The sequence below is a fragment of the Sinohyriopsis cumingii genome, chromosome 8 (genome assembly GCF_028554795.1).
Source record: "Sinohyriopsis cumingii isolate HCF-2022 chromosome 8, ASM2855479v2, whole genome shotgun sequence".
Lineage (NCBI taxonomy): Eukaryota > Metazoa > Mollusca > Bivalvia > Unionida > Unionidae > Sinohyriopsis > Sinohyriopsis cumingii.
The window spans coordinates 64654724-64667031 of NC_142968.1; the positions used below are offsets into that span (position 1 = coordinate 64654724).

The 12308-nt window shown below is 33.9% G+C and overlaps 1 protein-coding gene across 6 annotated transcripts in view; it reads left to right on the forward strand.

Moving 5' to 3' along the window:
• Positions 1-725: 725 nt before the first annotated feature.
• The window catches only part of LOC149793697 (uncharacterized), a 120140-nt gene continuing 108557 nt past the window's right edge, over positions 726-12308 (forward strand). For 5 of the 6 annotated variants that reach the window (XM_089967688.1, XM_089967689.1, XM_089967691.1 and 2 more), the window contains exons 1-6: positions 726-1236; positions 3497-3618; positions 5107-5218; positions 5949-6073; positions 8511-8593; positions 11167-11292. In XM_089967688.1, the coding sequence (XP_089823814.1) occupies positions 3549-3618; positions 5107-5218; positions 5949-6073; positions 8511-8593; positions 11167-11292 (516 nt within the window). In that variant the 5' untranslated portion in view covers positions 726-1236; positions 3497-3548. The remainder of the gene's footprint in view (positions 1237-3496; positions 3619-5106; positions 5219-5948; positions 6074-8510; positions 8594-11166; positions 11293-12308) is intronic. The other variant, XM_089967693.1, reaches the window with a different exon arrangement.

The following is a 12308-nucleotide window of genomic DNA, read 5'->3' on the forward strand; positions in this document are numbered from 1 at the left end:
AGCATCAACCAGATGCCATGTCAGTAGAGATAGGGTACCATACTGTTTCATCCATGCATATAGCAGTTCCTTCTTCCCCCTCAGGCATCAATCTTTGGAACTGCTTGCCAACAACAGCAATTACATAGCCTTCCTTTGAAACCTTTAAGGTCTACATTGGCACTGTATGCCATATGTATTTGCATGTACACCATGTGTTATTTTAACCTATTTTTTACTTGTACAAGCACATAGTTCACCACAGTGAACTACACCTGCACATGGGCCAAGAAATTAATTGGAAGATGATGGTGAAAACAGAAAAAGAGGCAGACAGAAGGTGTAGAAGAATTAGACGGCTATCATTAAGCTACAGTTTCCATGTTCTAAAACTAAGATACCACTAACAGTCATCCTCGTTGGATTATTGCAAACTAATTTCATTTGACCAATTATTAAAATTTAATAAAATTTATTGCCTTCCATTTATTTAAAGAATATTGCAATATAAAATACATAAAGAATATTGCATTATTAAATACATAAAACAATAGAGTAATATTATGGCTTTTGTAAAGCAACTCACATTAGACATTCAAAATTGTGATGATGTGACGTGATTTGCATGAATTACCATTATTATTGTAACGTTTTCGTTTTAACCTTAAGTATGTTGGTTCAGTGTTTCCAGTACCGTTTCTGACGTTGTCTTTTCGTTCCCAGTTTGGGGTTTGGTCCGACTTTTTATTCTATCCGTGCGTTCTGGGATTCAATATGGTCGGCCTCAGTTGACAGTGAAAGAAACATTTAATTTCTTCAGATCTGTTCTGTTAAAGATTCGCATGCAAAACATGATTTATTGAAGTGACTTAGTGCATTTGCCTAGAATTTATTTCCAAGAATGTATTTTATAATTATATCGAGTTAAACCTTCCTGGAATGTTTTAAACTTCCCAGTACACCAAGTTTGAAACATGTCTGGGCACAAGTTCCATTGTATGAAAACCCTTCTTTGATTTAAATGATCAATCTTCAGTATTGTTGATCATGTTTGAAAATTAACTTTATGAATTGAGGCCAACCCATGGGTGTATAGTTCAGTTCTCTTGTAAATCGACAGTGGCACAAACTTGAAAAGTGATTGCTGGCAGCTGGTTCTAATGTACTGTAATCGAACGAAATAATGAAAGGTTAATACATTTGACCAGGTCCATGGATGTGCGTGTTACCGGACAAGATTACAGCTTTCATTAAAAGGCAAGTCAGTCAATATATTAAATATGTGAATCAAGACATATTACCTTACAAATAAAGTAAAATATGTTACTATATTACATATGTGTATGTATATGTATATATATATATATATATATATATATATATATATATATATATATGTATATGTACATGTATGTATTAATGTAATAAAATATTCATAAATCGATATTTAATGGGTTTAATGCATGCTTTAACTGAAATATTTTAAAATGTTTTAGAGGTTAAAATTATAATAAACTGGTTTTGCTGGTTCAAGATCATGCTTAAAAGATAAAAATTCAATGGTAACACTAATGTACATTATACGATTGTGTTACTCATCAATAACTCATTACACAAAATTATATTGGATAAATACAGTATGAAGAAAGCATGATTATACTTATGAAAATGTTTTCTTATAATGATTCACATTCTTAAAATCAATCAGGCAGGTGTACGAAATACCAGCAATACAGTTAAAGAAAGCAGCAGACATTGTGTGTTTGTATGTGCAAGAAACTGACAACGAACAGAGCAGAACTAGTTTTTAACTAGTCAAAGTGCTTTCAGCTCACTTAGTCATTGTCAAAGGCAATTACATAATAAAGACATACAAGGCAAACAGTAAACACAAAATAAAGTGTTGAATTTACAAAAACCATTGGAAAAAACCCAGGAATCTTTCCGGATATGCCACCTTAAAACGCTGAACGCAAAGTGGCTTATACCACAAAGACTCCAAAAAGGGCATACATACATGCAAATAAGATCATCAGTTTATACAGCCCCCATTATTTAAAATGAAATAATTCCTTCATTGTGTTTTTTATTTACTGACCTGCTGTTTCTTTGTTATTGTTGGTATTATTAATATTGTTATGGTCTTAAATTTCATATCAGTGTACCATCTAGGATATAAATTATTGTTACTGTCATATTAATATATTGTCTGGGATATAAACTATTGTTACTGTCATATAAGTATTCTTTCTGGGATATAAACTATTGTTACTGTTATGTCAATATACTATCTTGGATATAAGCTATTGTTACTATCATATCAGTATTCTGTCTGGGATATAAACTATTGTTACTGTCATATCAATATACTATCTTGGATATAAACTATTGCTGTCGTATCAGCTAACTGTATGGGATATAAACTATTGTTACTGTCATATCAGTTAACTGTATGGGATATAAGCTATTGTTTCTCCATTTTTAGGCTAGTACCAAATAGGTTGCCATTTTATCATCAGTTAAAATCAAATTAGGAGCAGTATAAAAAATTTACATGTACATGACATTAAAATTAATCCATATTACAGGACAAAGGTCACATTCTTTTAACATTTAGAAATGTTATAATTCCTGAGGGTAAGCATAGAAACTGCAGTAATTGATAAAATAGATCTAGATATATTTTCTATAAAAAGTTTTCAGCTAATTATGGAAATGAATATTAAAAAACTGGACAGCTTATGAAAACAGATATTTCCATCTTTATTCTTGTTCTGTGAGAACAAATGAGTTAAGATCACCCAAAAATTTAGAAAGAAGTTGAATATATATATATATATATATATATATATATATATATATATATATATATATATATATATATATATAAATTCTAATTTGTTTATTACACAAACTTCTCCAGTATTACTATCCAGTAGAGAGTAATTTTGCTAAAAGTATCCAAAGTAGCAATATGAAGTTATTGTATACTTTAGACCTAATAATGAGAAGACAGATGTACATACTATAAGGGCTTCTCATGGGTTGGTGGTTCTTTCCGGGGTTCTTCCTCCATCATTAATACTGGCCGCCATGTATAGCCTGTCGTGTGCTGAAAAATGGTGTTAAACCCTACAACAGCAACAACAACATATTATAATGAAAACATCAAGTTCAGTGGCAACTAATCTCACTGTTATTTAATTCTGTTTAAAGTTATCTTGGTTATTGCCTGGGTTCTGCTAGATATCATCTCTTGAATGTCACAGACTTCAAAGAAATTAATCAGTTCTTACTTTTAGAAGTGACCTATCACACATCTGGGTGACGGTCTAGAGTTCAGCACAAGCACGCAGGTTGATGTTACAAAGTGAAATCATTCACAGTTAGGTGTTCAGTATGTATCAAATGAGTGCAGAGAAATTGTAACAAATTGATGTACTCTTAACTAAATGATCAGTCTTGTACCCATAGTTATGCAAGGATTGTTTCCTCATAACTTCAGTTTTCATTGTAGGTTTCTGTGATGCTGGCATTGCAGATGGTCACAGACGGATTCAACTTCAAAGATGATGATGATTAATGACCAGCTAATCCTCGAAGAGGATTATGATGAAAACTATGAACCAAATGAAGAAGGTAGATGTTCAGTTATTATATTTTTTCTATTTATTTATAATTTACTTACAGCCATGCAGAACTGCTTGTATGTATACAGTGATCACTCATATTCTTGCCTTCTGATCTTAAACCAGCATTGCATTTTGCCAATAAATTATCATGTCCTAGCTGTTAGCTATACTGGTCATGAAACTTTTACACACACATTCATCCAATGATCTAGTTGATCCTAAATAAAATATCGTATACTAGGACATTCAGTATGGCCACCACAGCAGCCATCTTGAAAATCTTGCTATCCTTACTCCTGGATGGAGAGTTAGAGTGATATTTTGTTTTAGACTTTTACTTATGATCTCTAGTTGGTCCTTAATGAAAATTGTGCCACTCAGACATCCAATTTGGCCATCACAGTGTCCATCTTGAAAATCTTGTTAGGGCTCTTAGAGACCTAAGCTTCTGAGTCAAATACATCTGAAATTCTCAGAGGATACACTGTTTCTCCACGTATTGCATTAACATGATGCAACTTGTTTCCCCATGATGCTTCCCTTTTTATATATTTGGGAAGTATGCTATGAAGAGACACTTTTTAAGAGAGTGCAGAAATGTACTTTAATTGTAAAAACGAGTTGACGAAATCTGTCTTCATTTTGGGGGGAAACTGATGTGTGATGAAAATGACACTAATGCTAGTTAAAGGCAAAATGTAGATCAGAATGAGAGCTCAAACGATGACAACAAAGAGAACTCAAATTCAGAATGTATATTTAGTTCTGACTCCATCTTGACTGTGGTGAAGGACATTGATCAAATTGGCAGCAGGACTGTGAACTTGAGAACTTTGAGGCCTGAGTGGGAGAAGCAGTTCTCATGGTTTAATATCATAGAATCAACTGGTACATTAAAATGTAGTTTTTGCAGGAAAACAAAATCATTTCAGAATGGAAATATTAACTGCAGATATTAGCCTTTTATTGTTGTTGTGTGTTGCTGTTAAATGCAATAAAGGCATACAGTTCCACTTGACAAAAATCATACTAATGGCAGCAGACCTTATTTATGGTCATAACATGCTAATGGCAGTAGATGTATTTCTGGTTGACTGACTGTCCCTATTTTCCATTGCTGACCCTAGCCCTTTTTTCTCTCCAGGGTTTGAATTTTTTTTTTTAATTACCAAAATTGATTTGTGCATCTACTTTAGCCCAGATCTTGATGCACTTAGTGTATTATATATGTATATATATATATATATTCATAATGTTTAAAAAAATTTTTTTTTTAAAACTCACTACTTACCTATCCTAATTTTAAAACCAGTGGAATAGGAAACAGATTTTTTTTTGTCTGATGGTAGCAGACATTAATTATGTCAATAAACAATAATGGCAGCAGACCATAATTATGCCAATAATATGCTAATGGCACCAGTTGGTTTACATTTTCCTGCACAACTTTTAAACAGAATTCATCATGAGTACTAAATTGATCATTCATTTTCAGATCTCTATGAGTATGCTGCTATCATTGGGATTGACCCCATAAAAGAACCTCACTTACTTTGGATAGCAAGAGAAGGAATAAATGCACCGCTCCCTGAACACTGGAAGCCATGGTATTAATCGTTTTATTCAGCCTCCAGGTTTTGATATTAATGACTATGACTGATGTAGTGTCCATGGTGTGAAGTCTTTTAAATTAAGTTGAATATGTTTTGACATCTTAAATTTGACTTTGTTGAGAGATTTACTATTTTTCTATATGAAATAAATTGAAATTTAATTATTCATGTTAGTTTACAACAATATTTCCCACATTTTACATTGCAGGATATGGGAATGTCATTTTTGTACAATTAATAGACCAAAAAACAAGGATAGGGATTCTAAGAATTCACTGTTGTTTGTTGGATACCAATTTTTCTATTTTATGGTTGCTACAGTCAACAGATTCAAATACCAATCAATGATGGTCTCCTCTAGGACTTAAGCTATGAATTTACATCCAAATAAAAATGTAAATTTTGCAAAACTACACAAGTGAAAGTGTTGAAAATAATGACTTTATAGTAATCGTTGTGTTGTAACTTATACTTGCTAACTTCCATGTTATGCAGAGCAAATTTTGGGTCATATGATGTTGTCTTAAGATAAACCCTTCATCAATTAGGAAGAGTACATTTTCTGTGCACACTTTGCAAGGCTCTCTTTTCATCATTATATGAGACTCTTTTATTAAAAATTGTCAGATGTCACAAATAAATATCACATAACAGATAGACAAAAATAGAGTTTAGGTGTACAAATTAACTACATTTCTAAAATCTTGCCATTTATCTGTTGCAGCCAAGATCCAAACCAGGATATCTACTACTTCAACTTTGCTACTGGTGAGAGTATTTGGGACCACCCATGCGATGAATTCTACCGCAAGATGGTCATTGATGAACGCAAGAAGCTGCCATCTTCAGGTTTAATTTTGATTTTGTAATATTGGAGAAGACAAATTTTTGTATGATTGAAGTAGATATTTGTCACTTCTTAAGATAAAGTGGTTTTGTTTGTTGCAACTTTATTGAGAGAAGAAAGGCAAAGGTGTTAGTCATTTGATGGTAGTAGAGATGATGTTGTAAGCATTAATCAGGGTTTGGGATATGTATTTTCTCTACATTCATTTGTACTGAACCTTTTCAAGAATTTGTGTGATATCTGCCGCCATATTCTTTGATTATTTTTAACACAAAATGTAAGCTAAAACCTCCAAATTCAGATAGGATACTGTGTTGTTGTTGTTGTGGGGTTTAACGCCATTTTTCAGCACACGATAGGCTATGCATGGCGGCCGGTATTAATGGTGGAGGAAGAATCCAGAAAACCCCCGGGAAAAACCACCTACCCACGAGAAGCTACTGGCAAGCTTTCTCACATACCCACATTGGCCGAATCCTAGACTCTAACCTACGCAGACAGAGGTGAGATGGCAGTGATCCATAACGGAGAGCGCTTTAGACCACTCGGCCACTCGGGGCCCCGATAGGATACTGTGATTGGGTCAGCAGAATGTAACAGTCTAAGAGACAGATAGGATACTGTGATTAGCATAGCAGAATGTAACAGTCTAAGTTACAGATAGGATACCATGATTAGGTCAGCAGAATGTAACAATCTAAGAGACAGATAGGATACTGTGATTAGGTCAGCAGAATGTAACAGTCTAAGAGACAGATAAGATACTGTGATTAGGTCAGTAGAATGTAACAGTCTAAGAGACAGATAGGATACTGTGATTAGCACAGCAGAATGTAACAGTCTAAGAGACAGATAGGATACCGTGATTAGGTCAGCAGAATGTAACAGTCAAAGAGACAGATAGGATACTGTGATTAGGTCAGCAGAATGTAACAGTCTAAGAGACAGATAGTATACTGTGATTAAGTCAGCAGAATGTAACAGTCAAAGAGACAGATAGGATACCGTGATTAGATAGGATACCGTGATTAGGTCAGCAGAATGTAACAGTCGAAGAGACAGATAGGATACTGTGATTAGGTCAGCAGAATGTAACAGTCTAAGAGACAGATAGGTCAGTAGAATGTAACAGTCTAAGAGACAGATGGAATACTGTAACAGTCTAAGAGACAGATGGAATACTGTAACAAAGAGACAGACTTAAAAAATCTGGAAAGTTCCATGAGTCTTTTTTCAAATTACAGATCGTCAAAGTCTGGGCTCTTTGAACTTCAGCTCAAGTAGTACACGAAACGTTCATAGTTTTCGATACAGTTAAGCAGACAATCTTCATATTGTGTGTGGATTTTGCAGATAGGGCCCATCAGGGATTTACAGATGGCGCCCAGCAGGAGCTGAATAATAATAACTTACCAGTGACATTCTAGAATTTAAAAAATGTAGCATTTCAGCAGTGGGCTGTGTTTCTTGCATGCAAATTAGATATCACCTTTTTTTGACAGGCAACTCATCTATAATTGAGAGAGGCCTGATCTGAACTGGTAGTGTAGAGCTGACCTCCAACATGGTGACCATTGCCACTAAAGAAAAAACTTTGTATCATTATTGCTCATGAAAGATTGTGGCATTGACATAGGGTTTTTCACTAAAATGCCTCATGCAGCACATATTTGGTGCCAAATAACATGGTGCTGACGTAAGCCCCCACCATATCTTGCTGTAATGAACACACATGAAAACCAAACCTACTAAACCTTGTTTAGTTGAAGGTCACTGCATGCTAAGCAATTAGGCACAGGTATTTTAAACAAGAAAACATAATTAATGTGGTAAATCTTTACAGTATTCGAGACAGATTCAGTGATCTTTGTCATTTAAAGTTGTAACATTTCTCTTTCAAATACATTACCTGATCACATTGACATTAGGTATTACCTTCTGCTAACTCCAGAATCCAGCCCTCATATAGACATGAAAATGTCTTTTGTCTTTCCACCTTCTCTCTCTTTCTCTCTCTCTCTCTCTCTGCGTAATGTGGACTTAGTAGAGCACCTAATCTTGAGAGGCTCTAAGCGCTTTACAATAATAGATAGCACATACAAACATACAACAAGATTTAAAAAAAACATGATGTTTCGAAACATAAACATGCTGACAATAATTAAGGAAGTAAATAGACAAAGGGAAGCAACTCTTATTGAATTTTTCCTTTTATCCCACCAGTTGTTGATGTATAGCCAGAATATTGTCAGTTTTTAACTTTTGCTTGCTCTGTCAGCAGGCCTCCAAGAAATCCATTTGATTTAAGTCTGTTTTCACCCATCAACCTTTTATTGTTGGCGGTACAATAAAAGTCTGAACATTGTTAAATGTAGTATAAACTTAACAGTTTCTGATCACTTCGTATATGATATACATCAAAGACATGTCTCCTCGCAGGTGGGCAGAAGAATAAGGACAAAGCAGGTAAGGGGGACAAGAAGAACAAGGGTGAAAAAGCAGACAAACCAGGTGCTGTGAAGGTGAGTAAAATCTCAGACTATAACTAAATTTACTTAATTTACTGGACATAATTTTACTGAACTAGAGAACCAATAAAAACTACATTTGAGTTGATAGTTGGTAAGTTAGTAAACACTTCATGCCCTTGGTGGTCCAAAAAATTTGTTATAGCTAGTTGAATTCCATTGATTGCAAACTTTTCTGATGTCAGTATCTTTTTTGTCTTTCAAAGTGTTACACCTTGAGCAAGTTTCAATGACATTAACCCACCCACCCCCATTGCCATTTCCCCCTCCCCAAAAAATTGAACAAATTCCCATATCTTGATCATTTGTAGTGGAACAGAGGTACTTTAAATGCCCCCATGATAGCTCAGTCAAAGTGTATCTTCATTACTGTATTACCTAATGCCAGTATTATCTTCATCACTGTATTACCTGATGCCAGGATCTTCATCATTGTATTAAATGATGCCAGTATCTTCATCCTTGTATTACTGGATGCCATTATCTTCATCACTGTATTACCGGATGCCAGTATCTTCATCCTTGTATTACCGGATGCCATTATCTTCATCACTGTATTACCTGATGCCTGTATCTTGATCCTTGTATTACCGGATGCCATTATCTTCATCACTGTATTACCTGATGCCTTTATCTTTGTATTACATGATGTCATTATTGCTATCATTGTATTTTTGACACCATTATCTTCATAACTGTATTACCTGATGCCAGTATCTTCATCCTTGTATTACCTGATGTCATTATTGCTATCATTGTATTACCTGATGCAAGCACATTCATCACTCTATTACCTGATGCCAGTATCTTCATCCTTGTATTACCGGATGCCATTATCTTCATCACTGTATTACCTGATGCCAGTATCTTTATCTATGTGATGTCATTATTGCTATCATTGTATTACCTGATGCCAGTATATTCATCACTCTATTACTTGATGCCATTACATTAATCACTGTATTGCCTGTGTTATGTGTTTAGACTCGCATAAACAGTAACATAAAAAGAGTGAAAACAACAATTTTTTTATAATTTAACAGATAATTTATTTTCCTGGAAAATTCTGTAAAAATGGGAAAAAAGAAGAACTTACAGTTTCAAGAATCAAATCCAAAAATAATCTGAGAATAATCCACGAATTAAATTGCAAAAGTCCATGTAATAAATGTTCTAATAATTTCAAATTCGAATCCTGATGTAAAATCCAAGATGGATGACGATGACATATGCTGTGGTCAGTACTATGCTTATGTACAGCTCCTTGTAGAAATACAAATAATGGCACTCTGGTAATGGAAATCCAAATTAAACTTGTAAACAATGTCTTTCCAAAATTTGTGTAAGTGCTCTTCAACTATTTCCAGAGAATAAAGAATTAATCCTTTTGAAATCCAAATGATCTGAAGATAATTAACTCAAAATCTAGCAACAACAAAGAAAACAACTTGATACCAAGTGTAAAAGCCCGAAAACTGAGAAATCTCTCTCAAAACAAAGGTTATATTGTATCATAAGACACAGTTTCAAAATTTCCCCAAGTTGCGAAATCAGGACAGGGGGTCACGTGATCATGTTTATATCACGTACACAGAATATGGCCTTGATTAGACCAATAATTTTCTCTTAGAAATAAAGAAAAATAAAAAAAGTTGTTTACGTCTTAGATGTAATCCCATCATGACCTTAGAAACAACCAATCATTTTAAAATAAAATAGAACTTTGTTTACTAATCTTGAATCGAGGTCAGAATTTAGATCAACACCTGGTGTTTATAAACTAACAGTCAAGGTCAAACAATTTTCTGAAAAAGTATCATCTCTGGTGGAAAAAATTTACATTATAATAGAATAAAAAATTTAAAACTGACAAACAATTAAATTAAAAATAAACATGAATTAAATCAGATATACGTTACACCTGATGGCAATATCTTCATCATTGTATTACCTGATGCCAGTATCTTCATCACTGTATTACCTGATGCCAGTGTCTTCATCATTGTATTACCTGATGCCAGTATATTGATCACTGTATTACCTGATGTGAGAATCTTCATCATTGTATTACCTGATAAAATAAAAAAAATTACCTGTCAATGCACAGTCAAAGTGTATCACTGCTAATCCAATGCCAGTATCTTCAGTATTGTATTACCTAATACCAGTATCTTTATTATTGTATTATCTATAAAAAAAAAAACATTAAATGCACCCTTGAAAGCTCAGTCAAGGTGTATCACTGCTTTTCCAATGTCAATATCTTTATTGTTTTGTCTGATACCAATATCTTCGTCATTGTCTTAGTAGTATGACTGGTGTCATCAGTTTTATGATTCTGTATTAAGTTTTTTGCAAAACTGTTTGCAATTAAGATAGAGAGTGATACATCTTTTCATAGTTACAGTTGAGATACTGCATTCCTCTGAACCCATTCCACCAATGCTTTGATCATGTTCTCAACATACAACCTAGGCCTTCTTTTATATTTGTTGCTTTATTTGTTTGCCTTCTTGCATGCTAGCTGCAGTCTTACTTGCTTTAATAATGCCATCATATATACACAGTCACTTGGCCCCTTAAAGGCAGAGCAGAGTCGTGGGATTCCATCTTTGCACAAGAAGACTGCACTGGAGCCCATGAAATCATCTGGAGCACAGCTTGCCCCTCTCAAGACCTCGGGAAGTCAACAGGTAGTTATTGTAAGCACACACACACACATATACACACAGAGTCTCATTATACACTGAATAAAAAAGATATGTATCACAATATGTATTGGTTTAAAGATTTCAAACACAATGTACATTGAAATATTGATGTGTTGAGATGCAGTATGCGTCACAATACAGCTGATTCTAGAGTCTGCAAACCTGTCAAATGTCTTTGTGACCAAGACTAATGGAATTTCCAGATGCTAAACTGGTACATAATCTAAAGAGCATAGTCCATACACTACATAGTGTCAGAGTCTTGTACCATATATAATGTTATTTGGATATGCTTACTGTTTATCATTACTCTGGTTATTAATTATTTTCTGTTCATAAGAAAAGAGGAGATATATTATAAGTTTATTTATATTTTGTGCTTGTATTTAAGTTATCATGATACACAGTATTTTATGAACTGTACTGACACATCATATTGGTTACAATGTATTGCATTGCACTGAACAATGAATTGACTGACTTCAGCAAATAGATAGTTTGGCAGAAAGAAAACTCATACCTATGTGCATCAGTGAATCATTACATTATCTAAGACACACACAGGGTGCAAGTTATTGTTTTGGTTTGTTTGTTTGATACATTTATTGGGTAGGATTTATCTTCCTAACCCTTTCTTTTGCAATTTTCCCCTCTATATTTTTATAACAGAACCTTAAATTGGCACTATGTAGCCAAGATTGTGCTGATTTGCCACATGCATACATATGTACATATTGTTTGATTGCATTGTGAGAATACGGGTACATGCATTCTTTTAGGATTAAAGCATGTTTTGAATATTTTGCTTAAGCTGATATTCTCATGACTGTTATTTACTAATGAGTGCAGCAATTACTCATTGATGTGATGTGACCTTTTCCTGATGTAGTGTTTTGTTTTATGTTAAATCTTTTTTCTCAAGCACTGTTTATGATAGTTTTAAACCAATAATAATAATAAATTAAGTACTTCCTCACTAAGTTCAAGGCACATACATT